Source organism: Amaranthus tricolor, chromosome 10 (genome assembly GCF_026212465.1).
Source record: "Amaranthus tricolor cultivar Red isolate AtriRed21 chromosome 10, ASM2621246v1, whole genome shotgun sequence".
Classification (NCBI taxonomy): domain Eukaryota; kingdom Viridiplantae; phylum Streptophyta; class Magnoliopsida; order Caryophyllales; family Amaranthaceae; genus Amaranthus; species Amaranthus tricolor.
The window spans coordinates 19,357,431-19,378,483 of NC_080056.1; the positions used below are offsets into that span (position 1 = coordinate 19,357,431).

The following is a 21,053-nucleotide window of genomic DNA, read 5'->3' on the forward strand; positions in this document are numbered from 1 at the left end:
AAGCACATTTTATATGCTAAATATCTATAATTGTGTAAGAGTAAAAATTATAAAAAGTTGATATTGTGAAAGTATTTTATGAGAAAAATCCAACATGATCCTACATGATTAGATTTTGCTTAATGTATAAATCATATTATATGGTAAAACAAGAGTGATGAATACCGCAAAAAGTCCATTGTTGCAATATAAATAGAACAGAGGAAGTATATTATAAAATAATAAAATTAAAAAACAAAAACAAAAAAATTCCCAAAAATTCCCAGCCACCCCACAAACCCTAACTTTGCCAGAATCCGGCCAGCCACCAACTTGCGACCACCGAAACACCTCCCATCCAAACCCCGACCACCGAAACCACCAAACTAGCCAGCCGGCCTTCCACAACCCCACATGACCTAGTTGAATTTAGGATTTTGCGGTGGAGGTGGTGGTGGTTTGGACTTCGTAGTTGTTTTGGGGATCGGGGTAGCTATTTTGGGGGTCGGGACAAGGTCAGGTGGGGTTGGGGAAGGTCGACCAATTTTGGTGGTTTCGGTGGTCGGGGGTTGGATGGGAGGTGGTTTCGGTGGTCAAGGGTTGGATGGGAGGTGGTTTCAATGGTCAGAAGTTGGCTGGGAGGTGGTTTTGGACGTCGGGGATTGGCTGGGAGGTAGTTTCGGTGGTCGGGAGTTGGTAACTGGTCGGATTCCAGCAAGGTTAGGGTTTGTGGGGTGGCTGAGAATTTTTGGGAATTTGTTCTTTTTTTTAAAAAAATTTTTTTAATTTTATTATTTTAAAATATAATTTAAATAGTTTTTTAATAAAAAAATTATAGGTTAACCATTTTAACTAAACAAGTTACCCATAAACCTATAAAAGGGCACTATGGTTAATTTTTCTAAACCTTGGTGCCACTTAAGAGAGTTGGAAAAGTTGAATTCTTGACGCCACCACATAGAACTTCCCTATAAAATAAATAAATAAATAAATAAATAAATAAATAAATATATATATATATATATATATATATATATATATATATATATATATATATATATATATATATATATATACATATATATATATATATATATACATATATATATATATATATATACATATATATATATATATATATATATATATATATATATATATATATATATAAAAGAGTTGGGTTGATATCATAAGGTTGATGTTTGTTTATGTTGTCCTTACAAATGTTCAAAAAAAGAGAGTTTGCATCAATTTAAATTATTACTGACTCTGTACCCTTGGCAGTTTCGATGTAAAATATAAGGCTATGAGTACGTAAGTTTAGTTATCGACAATTGTGCAGTTGTAATCATATATGAATCTTTATGAGTTTAATTTTTCATTTTTGGGGGTTTTCATAATTGGGGACTTTTGATTTTGCTGCTAGATGGTTAAGGTGCAAGCAAATCCTTTTCAGGTAAAGTATGCAACTTTAAATTAGTGCTGACAGGGGTGATTGAAGGTAGTTATGTTGAATATAACATGGTCTAACAATACAAATCAAGTTCATAAAATTGTAGCATGTAGTTGGAATCTATATAGTGTTTTAATTTGTTTTACTTGCAGTGGTTTGTGTTCCTAGTAAGGGTGAGCGGAACTGGGTACCCGGTTAAGTTCACATGACCCAGTCCCGGAATCGGTTGTACCAGGTATCCAAATCTTGGACCCGGTCCCGAAACCGGTTGAAGCAGGTCTAGGAATTTCGGAACCTGTCCAGACCGATTGGAACCGGTTCCAAGACCGGATACCCGAATCTTCAATCTTCATCCCACCCATCCCCAAACCACCCGAAACCCAACCGAGCACCCTAAATCTACCCCCGCTCACCCCAACCCACACCACTAACTTCAACCTTCCAAGAAACCCTCACCCCTCCTCCTTCGCTTCCCCCCTATCTGTGACCTTAACCCTACACCCCAACCCCCACTCCGATACCCCAACCAGTCAACCACTGCCCTCTGCACCCTTTATAGAATACATTCAAAAAGAAGATGGGTGGAGTACTTAGCGGCGAGGCGGCGATAAAAGATGGGCGAACGACTTGTGGTCCAACTGACAACCATTCATCTAGTAGATCTGAAACAACGATAGATCTGAAACAATTTGTACTTAAAAAAAATAAGAATTAAGAGAAGTAGGACTTACCAGCGTCGGGGAGAGGACGGAAGTGGAGGATGGTGGATGACTGGATGCTAGGTGAAAATGTCGGTTGCTGGTATCAAGGGCAACGAGAGGCGGCGATTTTAATGAAGATCATAGTGGAGGAAGAGGAAAGAGAGGAGAGAGAAAGAGAGAGGTGGTGAATCGGTTATAGTGATTAGTGAATACTGATGAAGGGCAATAAGAGGAAAGGGAGGAGAGAGAAAGAGATAGGTTGTTTTACAAAAAAAATTTAGAACATATTAAACAACCAGGTACTCGGTGGGTACCGGTTCGAATTTCCAGGACCCGAAATCGGAATCAGTTTCAACAAGGTCCGAAAAATTTTAAAACTGGTTCCGGATCTGGACTCGCTGGGTCCTAACCAGTTCCGGGTCTAGTACCTGGGTCTTTGCTTACCCCTAGTTCTTACTGTCCTAGAGTAATGTATTGAAAACCAAAATCCTTTTATTTCATGACTCAAGATATGTGTCACAAATCAATGACATGAATGAAACAATAAATTGTAGCACCCTTCAATAACCAACCAATCTTACCGCTTCCTTTCCTCAAGCTTGAACCTTCCCTAAGAATGTTCAACCATATTAGCTCATACCTCACTTCGATTTGATGACCTTCGTCAAGACTTGCACAAAATCTAACCCTCCACCGGTAGAAGGACCAAATTGCAAGTAAAGTCAAGATGACTTTTAAAAGGTAAGCTCGGGTGATAAGGTGAGAGAGATGTAAATTTGGGAATGTGGTGCTTAAAATCAATCCAATAAAACTCATACGTAACATCCTTGAGTGTAATATGCAAGGAATAAAGAAGCATCAACTATGAATTAATGAGATCACACATCACACCGCCAATAATGAACACATTACTCTTCCTTGACGATATTAAACAAAGAACACAGTAACAAGTATGTGCTTGAAGTTTTGAGTTGGTTATCTTCTTTTCTCGCAATTTTAAGTATTGAGTCTGGTTATGTGATTTGCAAGATATATGGAGGAACTTATTTGATTAGAGAAAGAAACAAATATACATCCAAACCCAGAAATAGATACATATATGAAGGTTGTGTTTTAGAAGTGACCTTGTTCTCTGCCTCTTACGTAGAGAGTAAGCTCAGCAATTTATGAATAGTGTAATTATTTGATGACATGTACTCTAGGCGTTATTAGTTGGTGGAAAAACGCACAACATTGCAAAAGATTACCTTCACAAAGTTCTCGGCCTTAATATATGTGTTGATACAGTGATTGGTGATGACATGAATCGAGGGGTTTCGGTTGGTCAAAGAAAGAGAGTTACTTCAGGTTGTCTATTCTTTCATTCAACTGACTCTACTAGTTGTCAACTTTTTTTTTATTCTAATGACATATGAACTTCTTTGCAATCTTTTGATGCTATCTCACCTAATGCAGGAGAACTCATTTTGGGGTTAAAGAAAACACTCTTCATGGATGAAATATCAACTGGATTAGATAGCTTGACTACATTCCAGATTGTTAAAAGAAAGGAATAGTGTCCTTCCAAAAAGTGTATCATTCTGATAGAGGGATCAAAATTATTACAGAGTTAATTCTTAATTAAGATCAAGTGATCGAAATGCCTAAGCGGAGGCCGCTTCCGATCAGTAATATCAAGGTACAATTGACATTACAACTTAATCTTAACTGAACCCTTCGGGTCGAACCCAATCGAATCATCGATCCGAGACGATGAATTAATCCGAAAGGATTTAATGAGTCGACAGAGTTTTACGAATACAGACGTCGGATATCGAGCCTAGGTCGTCGAGGCCGAGCGTCGCAAAATCACAACCGACAAGTACGAGCGTAGCCGTAGCACCACAATGGTCTAACCATGTGGATGCTAGGCTAGTTCGAGCTAGCATGCACCTAGCATGGCTAGGCGCACCATCGCAGCCCATCGCACCACAAGCACAGCACCATCGCATGGCTAGGCCAGTGTGTGTGTGCGTGTGCTTGTGCCTTAGCCTATCGCATCATCATAGCAGCATGCCTGCGCACATGCGTGCCTTCGCATTGCACTGCGTGGCTGGGTGCTAGGCACCATCGCAGGCTCCTCGCACAAGCACAGCATCATGGTAGGCCTTATGTGCGTGTGCGTGTGCGTGGAAGGCATCGCAGCAGCAGCAGCATGCGAGTGTGTGCGAGGCTGGTGCGTGATGCGAGGCAGGTGCACATGGTGCGAGGCATGTGCGTGTGCGAGAGGTGCAGCGGGGATGTGTGTGGTGGGTGGGATGCTGGGGCCAGCGCCCGCACGATGTGCTAGCAGCGCTAGGCACTGGCACAAAGCACCAGCACCAGCACAAGCACAACCCAACACCAGCACGCACTGGCTAGCTGGGATGCTGGCAGCTTTGTGCTTGCTTGTGGGGACCAATCAAGGGCCTTAGGGAACAAGGCAAATGGTGTCCCCCCCCCCCCCCCCCCACCTAGCCTTGGCCATCACTCATTAGCATGTGATTCAGCCACTTGTCGCAATGTGATTAAGTTGATTATTTATTTAATTTGGAATTAAATAAATTTTTGATTTTACCAACTCTCCCACATTGATGGAGATTGGAAATCAAGGGTGCTCTTCCCTATAAATACCAAGGGCATGGGCATTGTTAAGATACAACCTTGAGTGGAATTAAAAAGGCGACTCTTGTAATTAGAGTAAACCTTTGATTCGCAAAACTCATAGTTTTGTTTGTCGGGGTCTTGACTAACCTTCAAGACTTGGGACGCTCGGGTCGGTTCGAGGGTACGATTCGTTGGAGATCTCGTAGTTTCGGGATTTTGAAGTAAGAGCTCTTCGGGAGTGAAGCACGTAACAAAGGTATAATTCTTCTTCTTAGTCTTGCTTAATTATGTTTATTATGCCATTTAATTGCTTTAATTAAGGGGCGAGTCTTAGGGGGCTTCCTTCCGCGTAGTGTCGGGTCACTACGAAACCCTACAGCGGTATCGGAGCCATGCTCCTTTTAATTTTTGCAATTACTTATTAATTAAGGCGTTTTAAAAGAGTTTATTTTTCTAGTTCATGTTCTTCTAATTAGATTAGAAGCTCATTTTAATTAATTTTAAAACTTGGTTTTATTCTCGATTTGGCTGTTGAACCCAGATTTTGGCTCATAATTTGTGATTTTTGGGTGGAATCGACATTCTGGAAAAGATTCAATTCTCTTTGAGGGCTATCCAGAAGCCAAAATCAAACCAGAAACCCATTTTTTCTGGGGTTTTTCGTTTTTCAACAAAAATTTTAATTCTTTTTAAGCCTTGATTAATGCAAGCATTACAAGGTTAGATTAAATGTCCATTTGGATCACTAATCTACTGTTTTTAAAAATATCCTTAAGCATAATAGTGGAGTTTTTTATTAGTGCTTAAGTTGATATACCTTGTTCACATTAACTTGTTTTTTCACAAATTTTGCAAATAAATTGCAATAAAATGTGAAAGCTTGTTGTGAACTTGTAATTTTAAGTTCCTAAAATGTTAAAGTTCTAATCTTTAAAGGTTTAAATGATTGGAAACCTAACCCTAAATTCCATATTGAACAAAGTTTTGGATTTTTCATGTTTGGTTGATTAAAATCCATCAAGTTCAAATACTTGTGAGTAAAATTTGATTAGTCTTCATATTAGAAGATGTAATCTTGGTATTTTACACAAGTATGCAAGTTGGAAAATTTTATCATTAGATGATTAGTTTATTTTTCCAACTCCCATTTGTCAAATCCATTATTAATTTTTCATATTATTTTAAGCATAAAGAAAGACCTAATTTTGTTCAAAAATAATTTTTTTTTTAATAATTTAGGGTTGTGCACCAATAAAATTAAATTTATTTAGTTGGACTCAATTTTAATTTCCCTTAAATTGATTCTAAAATGTTATTTAGAATTAATCATGTCACACAAATCGGAATTAAAATTTCGAGGAAATGCACGCAAATTGATGCAAAACCAGAAGCATCACCAAGGCCAACCGGGCTACCCAGCTGCCCCCATGTAGGCTGCCTATGGTGCACGCAAAGGCATCGCACCAATGCGTGTTCCTGTGTGGCAGGGAAGGCGCTGTGCCCATCAGCATAGGCTTGGCTGTGTGGCTGTGTGGCTGTATGGAGTGCACGCATGCTGGCTAGCATCAAGAGGCGCCAACCTAGCAGGCCAGATGCTCGCAGGCACCAGCGTGCTAGCAAGCATGCACAACATGCTAGCAGTTAGTTGGCGCTAGCAGCAGAGCATGCTGGGCACAGCGTACCTCGCCTATGCACCATGGCACCAGGCCATGGGCTGCCTAGCAGCCATGGTGCGCACCCTCAAAGGGTTATGTTGGGGCGTTTTTGCTTAAAACTTGGGCAATGATTTTTTGCATTATCTTGTATTTAAAGTATTTTTGGTATTTAAGATGATTGCAACGTTTTCTGACGTGTACTTTTGGTCTTAGCGACCCTACGATGATGTTGTTTCCTTTCTGGGCAATGACTAGCAGTAAGATAAGTTGCAGGTCTGGGGAGTGAGGATTGTCCCTTGGAAAAATAAATCGTTAAGATACAGAAGTCCCTTGGAGAAATAAATCGTTAAATTGAATACCACTCCAAACTCCATAAGTGAGACAATACATATATATATATATATATATATATATATATATATATATGTATATATATATATGTATATATATATATATATATATATATATATATATATATACATATATATATATATATATATATATATATATATATATATATATATATATACATGTATATATATATATATATATATATATATATATATATATATATATATATATATATATATATATACATATATATATATATATATATATATATATATATATATATATATACATATATATATATATATATATACATATATATACATATATATATATATATATACATATATATACATATATATATATATATATGTATATATATATGTATATATATATATATATATATATATATATATATATATATATATATATATATATATATATACATATATATATATATATATATATATACATATATATATATATATATACATATATATATATATATATACATATATATATATATATATACATATATATATATATATATACATATATATATATATATATATATACATATATATATATATATATATGGATTGAGATCATGTGAGAACCAAAGTGAATAATAGGAACTAGGAACTGATCTAGATCGTTGATCACACTCCATCTAACGATCAATATCTCGCCCGCTTCATTAAGGGCAAAATAGGAAATTCATCACTTTGAATGACTACCTCTAATCTTCCTGATTTCTCATTTCTCTTTGTCTCTCTTCTCAAAACTTTCTCTCTCTTCACTTGATTATCTCCCCTGCGAATTTCTCCTTCATTTTTCACATTTGAAATTCTTGACTTTGTTCTTCGATCATCGTCGTTTGTTATTTCAGATCAAGTAAGTTATTTGATTTCGTTTTTCTTCGCTCTTTTATTGTTATTCATGTTTTTTTTTAATTGCAATTATTTCAAGTTTGAAATTAGTGTTTATATTTGTTGTTTATTGTTTGATTAATTTGTTCGTCGATTTTCGTCATTGGTTATTTGTAATCTGATTAATGATTTAACATTGATTATTTAGTGATTTTATGTTCTACTTTTATTTGTATAGTTTGGTATGATATCAGCTTTTTCTTCTTGAGATCTTCAATTTTATTTATTAAATTAGAGTGTTGTTTTATTTCGATTAATTACTCTAAATTAGTGGTCCATTTGAGTGGTTATGGTTTTTATTATGGGTTTAGTTGTTAGATTTTGCCTTAAAAGGTATACTTTTCATGTATTTTGATTTACTTTTGGGGTATATAAATTAATGGTTAGATTAGTAATTAATTAAGTGTAGTGTTTAAAATCTAATTGTGGTTACTTAAAGTTGCAATAAATCACAAATTAAAATTTAAAAAGTTACAATAAATGTGTAGCGAATGCTTAATCTTGGATCAACCAGTATAACACTATCAATCACAAATTAAAATTTATAACATTTTTAGATTAGTTGAAATACACAAGTCCATCACAATCTCATTATGTATGAGCTTAAAAGGCTAACTTGTCGAACAAGCCTTCCTTAATTCTACCTTTGAACCACCTAGTTGTTTTTGCCTCCTAGTCATAAAAATAAGACTTGGTTTTGAATGCAGACCGATCCTTTGGGACACTCACACCATGGTTACTTAAAGCTGAAAAGAATAGCATAAGATAATGACAATCTTATCAAATATTCTACAATTTGATATTCGTATATATTTACAAGGAGAAAAATTGAGATACAGGAGAGCACATAATTAGTTCACAATTATACCAGTCTTGAAAGCTTGGAAGTCGACTTTCATTTTTTTCACCTTAAAATAACAATGAAAATATTAGAAACTGACATGTAACAAGAGCTGCAAATAACACTGGAAATTCCCTTCAAAAATAAAGCACACGCACACATATATGAAAACCTCAGAAGCAGATTTACCAGGTCATAGCGACCAATTAAGACATTTACCTCCTCATTAGAAAAGCCAAAAGAATTGCTGAAAACCACCGCAAAGGCAAGATGTTCAAATTGAAGGGGCTCTTGACCTGCAGCCCAAGAAAGGGAAAGCTATGTTACAACAGGATTAGCGCCTTTTGACGTTTACAGCCAACAGTATAGACAACCCAAGATTAGATACATGATTGCCCACTTCAAAACAAGAAAATGTCCTCAAGGCCACACCATAAACAGCTCAAAATTACAAGGCATAGGAAACATACCAGCCTTTGACAACGCAACTGCAGTCAAATATATGTGATAAGGAGGTTGATCAGCTTTATCATCAGCATTTCTAGAGGCTGCAATATCCATAAACATACTAGGGAGCTCTGCGGCAAAATGAACCCAAGAGAATTTGTGTTAAATAACCACTGGTAACAAAGTAGAGCTTGAAGAAAATAATAAAAAATATTTGAATAAGGTCAATTTCAGAAAAAGTACCATATCCTCTCTCACGAAAGGCCCACATGAAATGATCCCTGTTGATAAAACGAGTCCCTTCAGCCTTACGACGAAGTTCAGCAACTTCAATAAAGTAATCAAAATGCCCGCGCAGAGGCATTATGTTGTTCCAATGCACCAATAAATAAGTAAAAGGAAAAGTCGCATCATCCACATTTTCTTTGACCTGGAACATAAACAAGATGATAATGGTTGGAAATTTCACGCTTAAAAAAGAGCAAATATTTGAATGTGTAAAAACAGCCCACCCAAACAAACACACCATTCTTTTTCTCCATAGAGTAATGTTGAATAAGTGAAATTTAAGAAGGCTGTCAAACTCTTCATGGGGAGACCTCTTTGAGTCTGGCCACTCAATAATAAAAGACAGTGAATGAGCATCTAAGCTGTACAAGGTTTCAATATCAATTATCTCCACAGCTTTGGCGATCAAAAACTCTTGACATTTCATATCACGATCCGTAAACATCTCTATCAGTACATATGTATATTGATCAACCTGCTCCAGGAAAGAAGACCACGTCATCAACACATGTCATTTCTTTTGATGGCATTCCAATTTAAGCTGTAAGGTACATTCAAGTACAACAGCTAGTGATGAGATGACTGAAGCAACCTGTGGATGCTCTTAATGATGCAGATAAGGAAAAGATGCATAACATTCATTATCTTATGTACTAATTGAGGAAAACTAAAAGATATTTAAAAGTTAGGATTAGTTGTAATTTCAATCAAATTATCGACGACATTTTATCAGGATTTAGAATATTGTTATATTTACAACTAAGAAACGACTCCCTCAGTCCCTACTTCTTTGCTCCTTGTGGGCTATGCACACAAACGAAGATGGAGAAAAAGAGAGAAAAGTGTAAAGGGGTCGGTATGGCCCCACCATGTATAAAAAGTAGAGAGAAATTTTTTTATATAAAGAGACGGAGCAAAGAATTTAGGACAGCCTTAAAAAGGAAATAGGATAAAGAATTAGGGACGGAGGGAATAGTATTTTGACTTGTAATAGATCATTAGATATATTCTTTTTCTTCAAGCAAGTTTCAGGCTCTAATATACACATATATTATGGTATTATATGGAATGAATTTAATAGTAAGATATTAAAGTATTGGTTGGAGAAGTTGTCCTTCCACTTTACAATCATTCTCCCATCCCACTGTAGCTAAGCTAGAATCCACCAAAGTCTGCCTATTATGATAGGCAATGGAGAAGATATCTAATTTAATAAATATATACTTTAGCCCTGTTCTCTACCAACAATCTGCCTTTGAAGTGTTTGAACACACTCTCAAAAGAAACAAAGGATGTTGACTTCACATAACCTATCTTCCATTAGCCGCCGCCGCCGCCACCATTGCTCAACCATCAGCTTGCTAACATCAAACAAACTGTGAAAACAGCACTTCCTTGAAGAAAAGTGGCTATATGGGTGAACAAAGGCAATTTAGTTTGGATGTAATCTAGAGGTGTTACATCAACTGTACAGATGAGTGTTCTTAATCCAAATAAATCTAAAATCAATGCAACAAAACAAGGAAAAAGGTATTAAAAAATTAACATATAGGTTCACTTTAATAATTTAAACATAGTATTATGAATAGAACAACTAATACTAAGCCAGATTATTGTTTTTTTAGACTTTTAACAGCCTCCAGAAATCCAGAATAAAATAAGGCAATATTTTCAAATCAATCAAAAGTGTTCATATGTCTATGTATATCCTTCAATACAAAAAATGATCATCTATAAGCAAACACAATTATTAGTATTTAGAATTTTACCGATAATCTTGGACAAAGCTTTACTTTTCTGATTGCTTTCAGAATGTCATCATCAATAGTACTCTGTCATTACAAACAAGCTCAGCAAATTATGAACATAACAAAAAAGCCTGGTAGTCCGTAGTTAGCAGAAAAGCAAGAAAACCATGCTACCTTCATATTTTCCTCGACGCGATAATACTGGGGCAACAACAAAAAACAAAGTCAATATACAGCCACACAGACTAAGGTTCCTATGGAGAATAGGTACACTAAAATCTTCTCAAATTCAAAGAAAGCATTCAGCTTATTGTCTAGCATAAAGTCATATCTTACTAAAGCAATTAACCAATTTATTCATACAATCATGTATGCACCAAGATGCGCAAAATCTTAACTGGTATATGCACATACCGTATAAGGCTTCTTATATGAGAGACTGCTATAACGCTGCACAGTGAAAGCAAACATCAGAAGGGATGGAATCATCACATGGAAATGGTAAATGACATCAATATTTCAAAGCTTTACCGAAACCATTGTGCCAAGATCATGTTCGGTCAACAAAGAGTATCTTTCCGGGTCAACCTTTTTATAGAAAATCCACTTGCAAAACTCAAAAACTGATTCATTCTGCCAAAAAAAAAAAAAATTAATAAAATAAAATAAAACATAAATTATTGATATTTGAGAGCTTGAACTGGATTGGATGAAAGAGTAGCAGAGTCAATTATGGTAAAAGGCACTTAATCACTTATACTCCATGATATGGCACTGATTGACTAAAACTTTTTTATGGTATATTCACTTGTAAAACTCATAAATTTATTCATTCGTGAAAAAAGTAAAAATACATAATTACTGATTGACTAAAACTTTTTTATGGTATATTCACTTGTAAAACTCATAAATTTATTCATTCGTGAAAAAAGTAAAAATACATAATTGATTGAATAAACTTGCAACGGAGATACAGTGGCACTACTTTCCTATAGCTTCCTTTAATCCTCTACAAGTGATATGATAAAATAACTTATTTCTACTATAAAATCTATTAAATTTTGAGCTTTTAAGCTCCAAATATTGAATTAGGCATGTGGTTTCATACAATCCATCTACGCACCTCAAAAGGTGTTTAGACGATTTTTAGACGATAAAGTAACAAATCAAAAATATCACTCTTAGTAATGGCATTGCAATTAAAAAAAAATCAACGTCTGAATACCACATGCCTATTTGACATGTAAATAATCCTTTACAAAAGAAAAACCAAAAAAAAAAAAAATGAGGAAAAAAGAGTACAACTTTTTCCTCATCATTCACCAATAAAAAAAATACATAAACTTGATAATTGCTAATACCAGTTTTTGACCAAAAGGGAAAAGACAAAATGCACACACACACACCTTCTCTCCTATAGGTGCAAGTTCTTCCCAAAACTTGTTTTGTTGATCAATAACCATGCGAGAACTTCCCATCCGGTATAAATCCTCCTGTCAAATATAGATGTATAAACAATATAATAAGTATACAGCAGAAAGGAACAATGATCAGACGCATGTCATCATTCTGGTTTGAAACATCTCAACTTTTAAAGAATATAAAGCAGAGAGAGGACAGGAGAAAATTATAGGAACTAGAGTACCTTGGCATACAACAGGTAAACAAGAGTGGTAAGTCCTTCAATCAGACTATCATAAAGTTGACCAGGTAATTCCTTGCAACCAACCAGAAAATTTCCGCAAGTATCCAAGATTAACTCTTTTAAAGCAGCTTCCTCAATTGCTTCCAAATGCTCATCAATAGTGACTTCATTAAGGTCGCTCTGGTTATTTCCAATCCAATAAGGATTGAGTTAGTTCATAAATAGATTTACATAAAAGGTTTTCATCAGGACACAATCTTACTAACCAAAAGTATATAATCTTATTTATTTAGGAAGCACACAATCTTATTTATTTAGGAAGCCCACCAGGAAGCTTAGTTGTCTCGCACACCTGGCTTATGGTGAGGTTCGAGACCTTCCTTAAGCGGCATCAAGTTGCTTACCATAACCCTTGTTGGTACAAAATCATTTATTTACTAGTGTAAAAACTCTCTAAATATTGGATATTTTGACAGCATCAAAAATATTGGTTAAAAAAATGCAATTTCTTCTTAATTTTACATAGTAATTAAACCGTCCTTATGTCCAACTACATGGATTCTTGCAAGGCTTATAATGAAAATTGGTATACAAGCTTTTCCCTTTAATACTGTGTGATTTTGTGTTTGAACCAATTTTATCCAATTTGCTATTTCCAACTATCTTACTAGCCAAAAGTATGTAACCATAACAACAAAAATGGAGAATAATAGAAGAATAAGTAGATAGAAAAAGATTACAGCAAGTTTTGGCTTCTTCGACAAAGGTTCATCGCCTGGACTTCCGTTGTCCGACAACGTCTTCCCAGCTTCATCATCTGAAGCTTCGTTTTCCCACATGCTGTCCCGAACTTCATCGTATGATCTTTCGCTGTCTGACATCACCTGAATCAAGTTGGATAAACAAATTTTCCAACTTAACAGCAAATTAAAAGCTAAAGCAGAAGAATTAAGAAAAAAGTTTGATAATAATCAGAAAAATAGAATTTAGAAAGAAATTCAACAACAATAGGTATAATTATTAGAAGAATTAGAAACATACCGACGAGAATTTGATAAGCCAAGAGGGAGAAGGTCAAGAGAATGAAAAAGTTAGGTTTTTTAGGGTTATGGAAATCGAGAAAGAGGGGTGTAGAACTTTAGATGCAGTGAAATAGGGGAGAACTGAAAAAGAATTAACAAAAAGTCAAAAAGCTAAAAAGAGCTTTAATATATACGAAGTACGAAGTACTTATTCCCAAAAGAAAAATTACAAAAAATAAATACGGAGTAGTAGATTAGCTCGTGCGATATACGATTATAATAAAAAGAACTAGTGAATAGCCCTGGGCGTTGGCCCGAGTTGCTACTATTGCAGACATGTAATTGATAAATTTTTTTAAAGGCTTTTTAAAACTTAAATTGTCATGGTCAAATTAAAATGAGAAAAATCATGTATCTCAACTAGAGATACACTGAACCATCTCAAAAGGGTACGGAGATCTTTTTGCGTGGTAATGTGGGGTTAATGTTGTAATTTTGTCTTAAAAATATCTATTTTTTGCATGGTAATTTGAATTTTACTTCTTGATCACTATTTTTGAGTTATTTTCTCTCTTTTACTTCATTCACCTTTCCTTTGAAGTTGGATTGGTAAGGCTGAACATCTTAATATAATCTTTTATCAATCCAATGCAATGAAACCATGCAAAACATAAAGCAAATTAATCTCAACGTTGGTAAAGCTGAACATCTTAATTCTACATTAAAACGGATATTATATATAGGACATATAAATGAAACTACCACTAATCCATAATTCCTTACAACTTCTAATATTAAAAACACAGTAAGACTATTAGTAAACTGGTAATACTACCATTAGAAAACTGAGTAAATACTACCATTAGAGCAACTCATCGGTACACCTAGCCGTAAAATGTTGCCTGAACCAACTACGATTATTTCCGGGCAAGAGTACACACAAAAGACTAGACTCGTCTAGTCATACTTATTCAAGAACAGTTGAAACCAAACTTATCTTGCAATCCCAAGCACCAACAACATGACCATCAAAATGTGTACCTCCTTGATATTGTCTATAAAAACTTTTACTCGGATCAAGTAATGCAAGCAGTTTACCATTTAATACCACCCATTTACTAGTCATAGAAATTCACAATAAACACATATCATTGCAATTGAGATCATACATATTCGTCCAAGTCAAGTCATCTTTGTTCAAACTCCAAACTTTATGATGACAAAATGTATACTGTAAACCATTGGTAAACACTTTCCGACCATAATTATCAGTCAAAACATACTAAATATGTACCCAGAAAATGTCACAACACCTAGAACCTAGAAGCCGAGACTCAATACAATCTTGGGGAATATTAAATAAGAAGACCATCAATTAAATATGTATTACATTTGAAATTGATAAAATAATAGGATTCATTGGGGAATATTGTCAAACACTTAGTTTGCATCAAAATTTTAGCATAAATTAGTGAAATGCAAGTACCAAAATTGATAAAATCAATCTCTATAACCATTCATAACCTCAGAAATTATAAATAAAAGTTCAAATTACACTATAAAGAACCCTAAATTAACAAATGAAGCAAAATTAAAACTAAAATCAACTAATAAGTACTCAAATAGAAATCGAATAGAAATCGCCCGGAAAAAAAATCGAACGGACGTTGAGCCGAAAATCAGCAAAAAAATTGACAAAAACCTTAAGTAATCAAACTTTAATCAACGAAAATCAAACTTTAATCAACGAAATCAAACTAAAATCAACGAAAATCAAACTAAAATAAACAAAAATTACCTTGACAAAGAATCAATAAAGTTAGAAGCAGAATTGATGAAGAATCAAAGCAAAGAAAGAGAGCAGTAAGAAGGGAGCAGAGAAATTGAAGGAGGAGAGAGAAAAATGGTGTGCCGAATGAAGGAGGAGAGTGAAAATGCTGAAAAATTGTATTTGAAATTACATTTGATTGGGATAAATTGTAGCAATTGGATGCAATTAATCCAACGGTTGTAATATGTCCTCACATATAATAGGGTTCTGAGGTTCTCACATAAGGGGGTGATATCATATGATCCTATATATATATATATATATATATATATATATATATATATAGGGGATGGATCTATTGAGTAGAGGTTGAAAATCAGAAGGGTGAGAAGGACTCTACACCCTTGATTTCACTAAAATAAAAAAAATTTATGGTCAAGATTGAGCCAAAAACACATAATTGTAAAAGTAAGTATGTTATACAGAAAGGTAACTATGAAATAATTTTTAAAATGTTCTTAATTTATAACATAGTATCCTTTTTTGTATATATAGTAACCAAACAAAATCAAACAAAAATTTTTCTCACCCTTCTCATTTTAAAATCCTTCTTATTTGATCCTACATCTATATATATATATATATATATATATATATATATATATATATATATGTATATATATATATATATGTATATATATATATATATGTATATATATATATATATATATGTATATATATATATGTATATATATATATATATATGTATGTATGTATGTATGTATGTATGTATATATATGTATATATATATATATATATATATATATATATATATATATATATATATATATATGTATATATATATATATATATATATATGTATGTATGTATGTATGTATGTATGTATGTATATATATGTATATATATATATATATATATATATATATATATATATATATATATATGTATGTATGTATGTGTGTGTGTGTGTGTGTGTATGTATGTATGTATGTATATATATATACATATATATATATATATATACATATATATATATATATATACATATATATATATATATACATATATATATATATATATATATATACATATATATATATACATATATATATATATATATATATACATATATATATATATACATATATATATATATACATATGTGTATATATATATATATATATGTATATATATATACATATATCTATATACATATATATATATATATATACATATATATACATATATATATATATATATATATATATATATATATATATATATATATATATATATACATATATATATATATATACATATATATACATATATATACATATATATACATATATATATATATATATACATATATATACATATATATATATATATATATATATATATATATACACTAGTTGTGGGGCCGCGGGCTTCGCACGCGGTCCCCCCAAGATATACTTTCGAATTTGATGATAACATGCCAAAAACGTGCGGAATTGTGGAAGGAAAATGTTTTTGTTGCTTATAGGTGGGACTGATGTTTTCAATTGTTATTGCATTCGCAACAGCTCGAAGGACAAACATAGCAATAAAAGGTTGTGAGCAAAACAAGATGCATTCAAGAAAATAATTTACTGGTTAATAAACAGGAAGAAAGCAAGAACGAAGGACCAGAGATTGATCCTTTAAATGTAATCTTTATAAATTAATGGTTTTAAATTTTATACCTAAAAGAATGTAGAAATTATCCAATGTTGTATCAAAAAAGGGAGGGGGATTTGAGATCAATGAATGTGATATTTAGAGGCTACTCAGAGAACAATTTATTTTGCATTAATTGAAGAAGTATTTGTATTTGTATGTAATAATTTCTTAATAGTAGTATCTGCATTAGTTGTAGCAAATATCTTTCTTGATTCATTAACATTAGCACTAACAAAGAAATACATCAATAGCATATTACATAGTGCAGGAATATTAAGATAATAATTTGTTCAACAAAATGGTATGCAAAATGGATGGACTAAATGTTTAAAATACCAACTTCTGATAATAATAGTTGCTCATTGAATAATATCACTTTGCAGCATATGCAAAATAGCTGATACAAATTAATGCAGAAACCATAAAAGTTGTAGTGCATATCAAGAAGCCCTCAAAACAGTTAGGGTAGAACTGCAACAGTTGGAGCCATCTGGATTGGACGATTAACAAAAAGTGCAAAAGAACGTACTTTTTCCAATGAGATCCTAAATTCTTTCCTATAGAGAGGTCTAATTTATTTTAGGGTCATTTAAACACCCCAGATTCCATGTAGCTACAATCATCAGAGCACATTTGAATTCAAGGTTTGATTACAGCCTCGTCTCTAATCTACTTATTATAGTATAGTAAATTACAGCTCATTTACTAATAGTGTTGGGGGTTGGAAGATTTCACCTTTTGATTTGCAAATAGGAATGAGACTCTACCCTTCTTACGCGATGCGTAAACGTATGGCCCAAGTATTATAGAATTCTAAAGCATCTAGGTTTTCAACCAGTACAGTCATCTTAACCTGACTCTACTCAGCCCTGTTGAACACTTTTACTATGGAGTATCACTAAACTTCAATGTTACCACATAAATGTGATGTGTGCACGCTTGGGCCTTGGGGTGGTTCTTGTAGCTCCAATGATGGGAAAGCTACCTAGGGACATTTTGAAAACACATAGATAAGCCTAGTGAAATGGATGAGGAATGTCAAGACTTCAAAGGAGCCAAAATGAGAACTCGATCCCAAGCTGATTGGAAACAGGTATGAAGCACAAATGCTTCAGTTGCTAAAAATTCCTTTCTTCCACGGCTACTACTAGACATTTAATGTAATGTAAGGACAATTTTGCATGATAATAGCAGTATCTTTGCAAAATTGAGCAGTTTGGACTTTGATTTCCTTATGATTTGTGAATAACTCTTCATTTGACACCTAATTATGCTTTTCAAAGAAAGGTTCGAGTACTTCTATTTATCGAAATAGCATTATATATGTTGCATCAGAAAATATGTAGATGCCTACGATTCAAATACATAACGATCAACACATATGACAACTAATATTCAAAGTAATTAATTTACTTTGACCTAGTGTTCAATATTGATTTAAGTTATTTCAAGAATCTTTAGAAAATTTTAAAACTGATTTGATGAATTAAATAGCAAAGTCATCATTTAACACATATAAATACTACTACCTAAGAACAGCAAGAAATTAACATGACGAATTTTGGTTATAGCCTCAATCACATCTATGTTCAGAGTGTTCACACAAACTCTACTGTTTCTTTATGTGGTATATATTCCACACTTTACCAGTCACACAAATGTTCATTCAAAAAGTTGATAAAAATCACGGTAATTTTTATTCAAAAAGATAAAAATCACTTCCTAGTTCCTATCATATTCAATCTCAAATCAAACACATTATCAAAAAAATCCATAAAAAAACTAAGATAGAGATTTCAACTGAAATTTTCTTACCATTTTTGTGGATTTCCGTGTACCGTGTTTGGTTTACCAGAAAAAAAATGATGAAATTCACCAATTATTCAATCTGGGGAATAATGAAATTGTAAGAAGATAATTGGGTAAAAATTGTATTAGAAAAAATCTTTAAATGATGTCATTATCATCATTTCAGACTCAAAATGAAGAATAAAAGGGGAAAATCTGGGTAAAACTGAAGAAAATGGTGGAGGGTTTTTTGGGTGATGATGATTGCGATATATGAAAGAAATTGGGGGAAATTCTAGAGTGAAAGTCAATGGATTAAAGCAGGTACAAATGAAATCTGCGTAAGAAAGACTATAAACAAGAATTTGATGAATACATCATTATCTATCTATGAAATTCTAAATGTCATCCTCAAACTTTTAAGATTCATACACAAAGTTACAAAACTTTCATCATAACATTTATAAAAAAAAAAAAAAAAAAAAAAAAAAAAACCCAATCATAAAGTACCTACGAATAAATTTTAAAAAACCCAGAAAAGTTTAATTTCACAATCAAAGATTTCAGTTATAGATTCATATTAGTAACAATACCAACCATACAGTACAAACAATTAAAAAAATAGAAATACTCAATCGATAATCATGAAAAACCTGAATGCTTCTCCAAAAAAATCAAAGTTGACCGTAGCCACGAAAAAAACTTCAAAAATACCACAAAAATAGTACAAATTAAATTAACCTGATGAAGTTTGAGGATGAATCAGGTCGAATTTGATTGATTTTTTGACGGAATCGACGGAAGTTTGAGGAGATGTAGAGCAGTAGGGATGAGGCGCAAGAGAGAGAAGAAGAAGACTGCGTGTTTTTTTATTTATTAAATGGGCTTGACTAGCAGTGGTTGGTTAAATTCTTCTTATGTATTTTTTTAAACGGGTATCCGGGTACCCCATAATTGCAAAGCTTGTCCCATGTCCCGGCCCACAAAAGTGCTATTTTACCGGGACGGGTACCCGACCCGAAAAAAACAGAAAATTTTGAAAATTTCCCATTGGGTTTTTTGCGGGTCATCGGGAAATCGGGACAGGACAACCAGGTGGAGTTATTTTGAACACCCCCATGTTGGCTAAGTTGATGCAATCGAGGTGCAGGTGCTCTTGCTATTATCATGCGACCAATATACACTGGCTAAATTTACGGCCAAAAAGCAGAGAGAAGAAAAAAGGAAATGAGAAAGAAATTATTTTGCCACATCAGCAAGACAGGCATCGTAAAGCACAATAGCTAGTTTATGCATGTGAGTTGCATATGCTTTCACACATGTCATTTCAATTCCACGCGTGGCTACTGTTCATAAGGGGGAAGACTCACACTTTTTAAGGGGTGGGGATATGGAATGAAAAACTTTATTAAATGAGGAAAGCGTCATGTTGCGCCCTAAAATTATTTAGAAACACTTTTTAATATATAGTATAGATATAGATATAGATATTTACGAGTAACAAATGACAATCATTTAAATTAGTGTAAGAATGTTAATGAAGACAACAAGTGTCACATTCATGTTTAAGCCAAATAATTGAAATCGAATTATCTATGACATGTCATACCTACATAAGTGAGACGATGAATAATAAACTAGTGACAAATTGAAAGTTGACAGCCAAATATGGTGATATAGACGCAACAAAATATCATCTTTTTAAGGTTGTTTTTACTCTTCAGTCGTACGATCTTACGAGGCTACAAGTATAGTTAGTTAACTATATGACTCATTCAATTTATATAGGTTTAAAAATATGGTTGCTTTGAAATCATAGGTTGAGTTATAATTATGGTTTGTTTAAAACTTTGGTTGGTTTGAAATAAGGTCGGGTTAAAATCGTGTCGAGTTAAATCAGATCGGGTTACTATTGGATCAGGTTGATATCAATTTGGCTTAAAATCGGATTAGGTTAATATTAGTGTGGGTCAAATCAGGTTATATTGAATCAAGTAATTGTTAGGTCAATTTTAGGCCAGGTTGAGTTTAGGAGAGTCAGATCGGTTCGGTTTGAGTTCTATTCAGGACAAATCGATTTTGGGTTAA

The 21,053-nt window shown here is 33.3% G+C and overlaps 1 protein-coding gene across 9 annotated transcripts; it reads right to left on the bottom strand.

Annotated features, from left to right (window-relative positions):
• Window positions 1–8,191: 8,191 nt before the first annotated feature.
• LOC130825377 (uncharacterized) lies at window positions 8,192–19,848 on the bottom strand. Of its 9 annotated transcripts, XM_057690576.1 has the most exons (15): window positions 19,707–19,848; window positions 18,993–19,065; window positions 13,400–13,543; window positions 12,660–12,839; window positions 12,421–12,507; window positions 11,546–11,647; window positions 11,429–11,464; window positions 11,189–11,215; window positions 11,036–11,098; window positions 9,505–9,741; window positions 9,222–9,408; window positions 9,002–9,109; window positions 8,751–8,827; window positions 8,559–8,598; window positions 8,192–8,436 (listed from the first exon to the last, which is right to left on the bottom strand). In XM_057690576.1, the coding sequence occupies exons 2-15, from the start codon at window positions 18,993–18,995 to the stop codon at window positions 8,363–8,365; spliced, it is 1,365 nt and encodes a 454-aa protein (XP_057546559.1). In that variant the 5' UTR covers window positions 18,996–19,065; window positions 19,707–19,848; the 3' UTR covers window positions 8,192–8,362. The 9 variants fall into 9 exon arrangements, with proteins under 9 accessions (XP_057546559.1, XP_057546560.1, XP_057546552.1 ...); XM_057690577.1 differs by lacking the exon at window positions 8,559–8,598; XM_057690569.1 differs by having other exon boundaries at window positions 8,559–8,827.
• Between the last annotated feature and the right edge of the window lie 1,205 nt (window positions 19,849–21,053).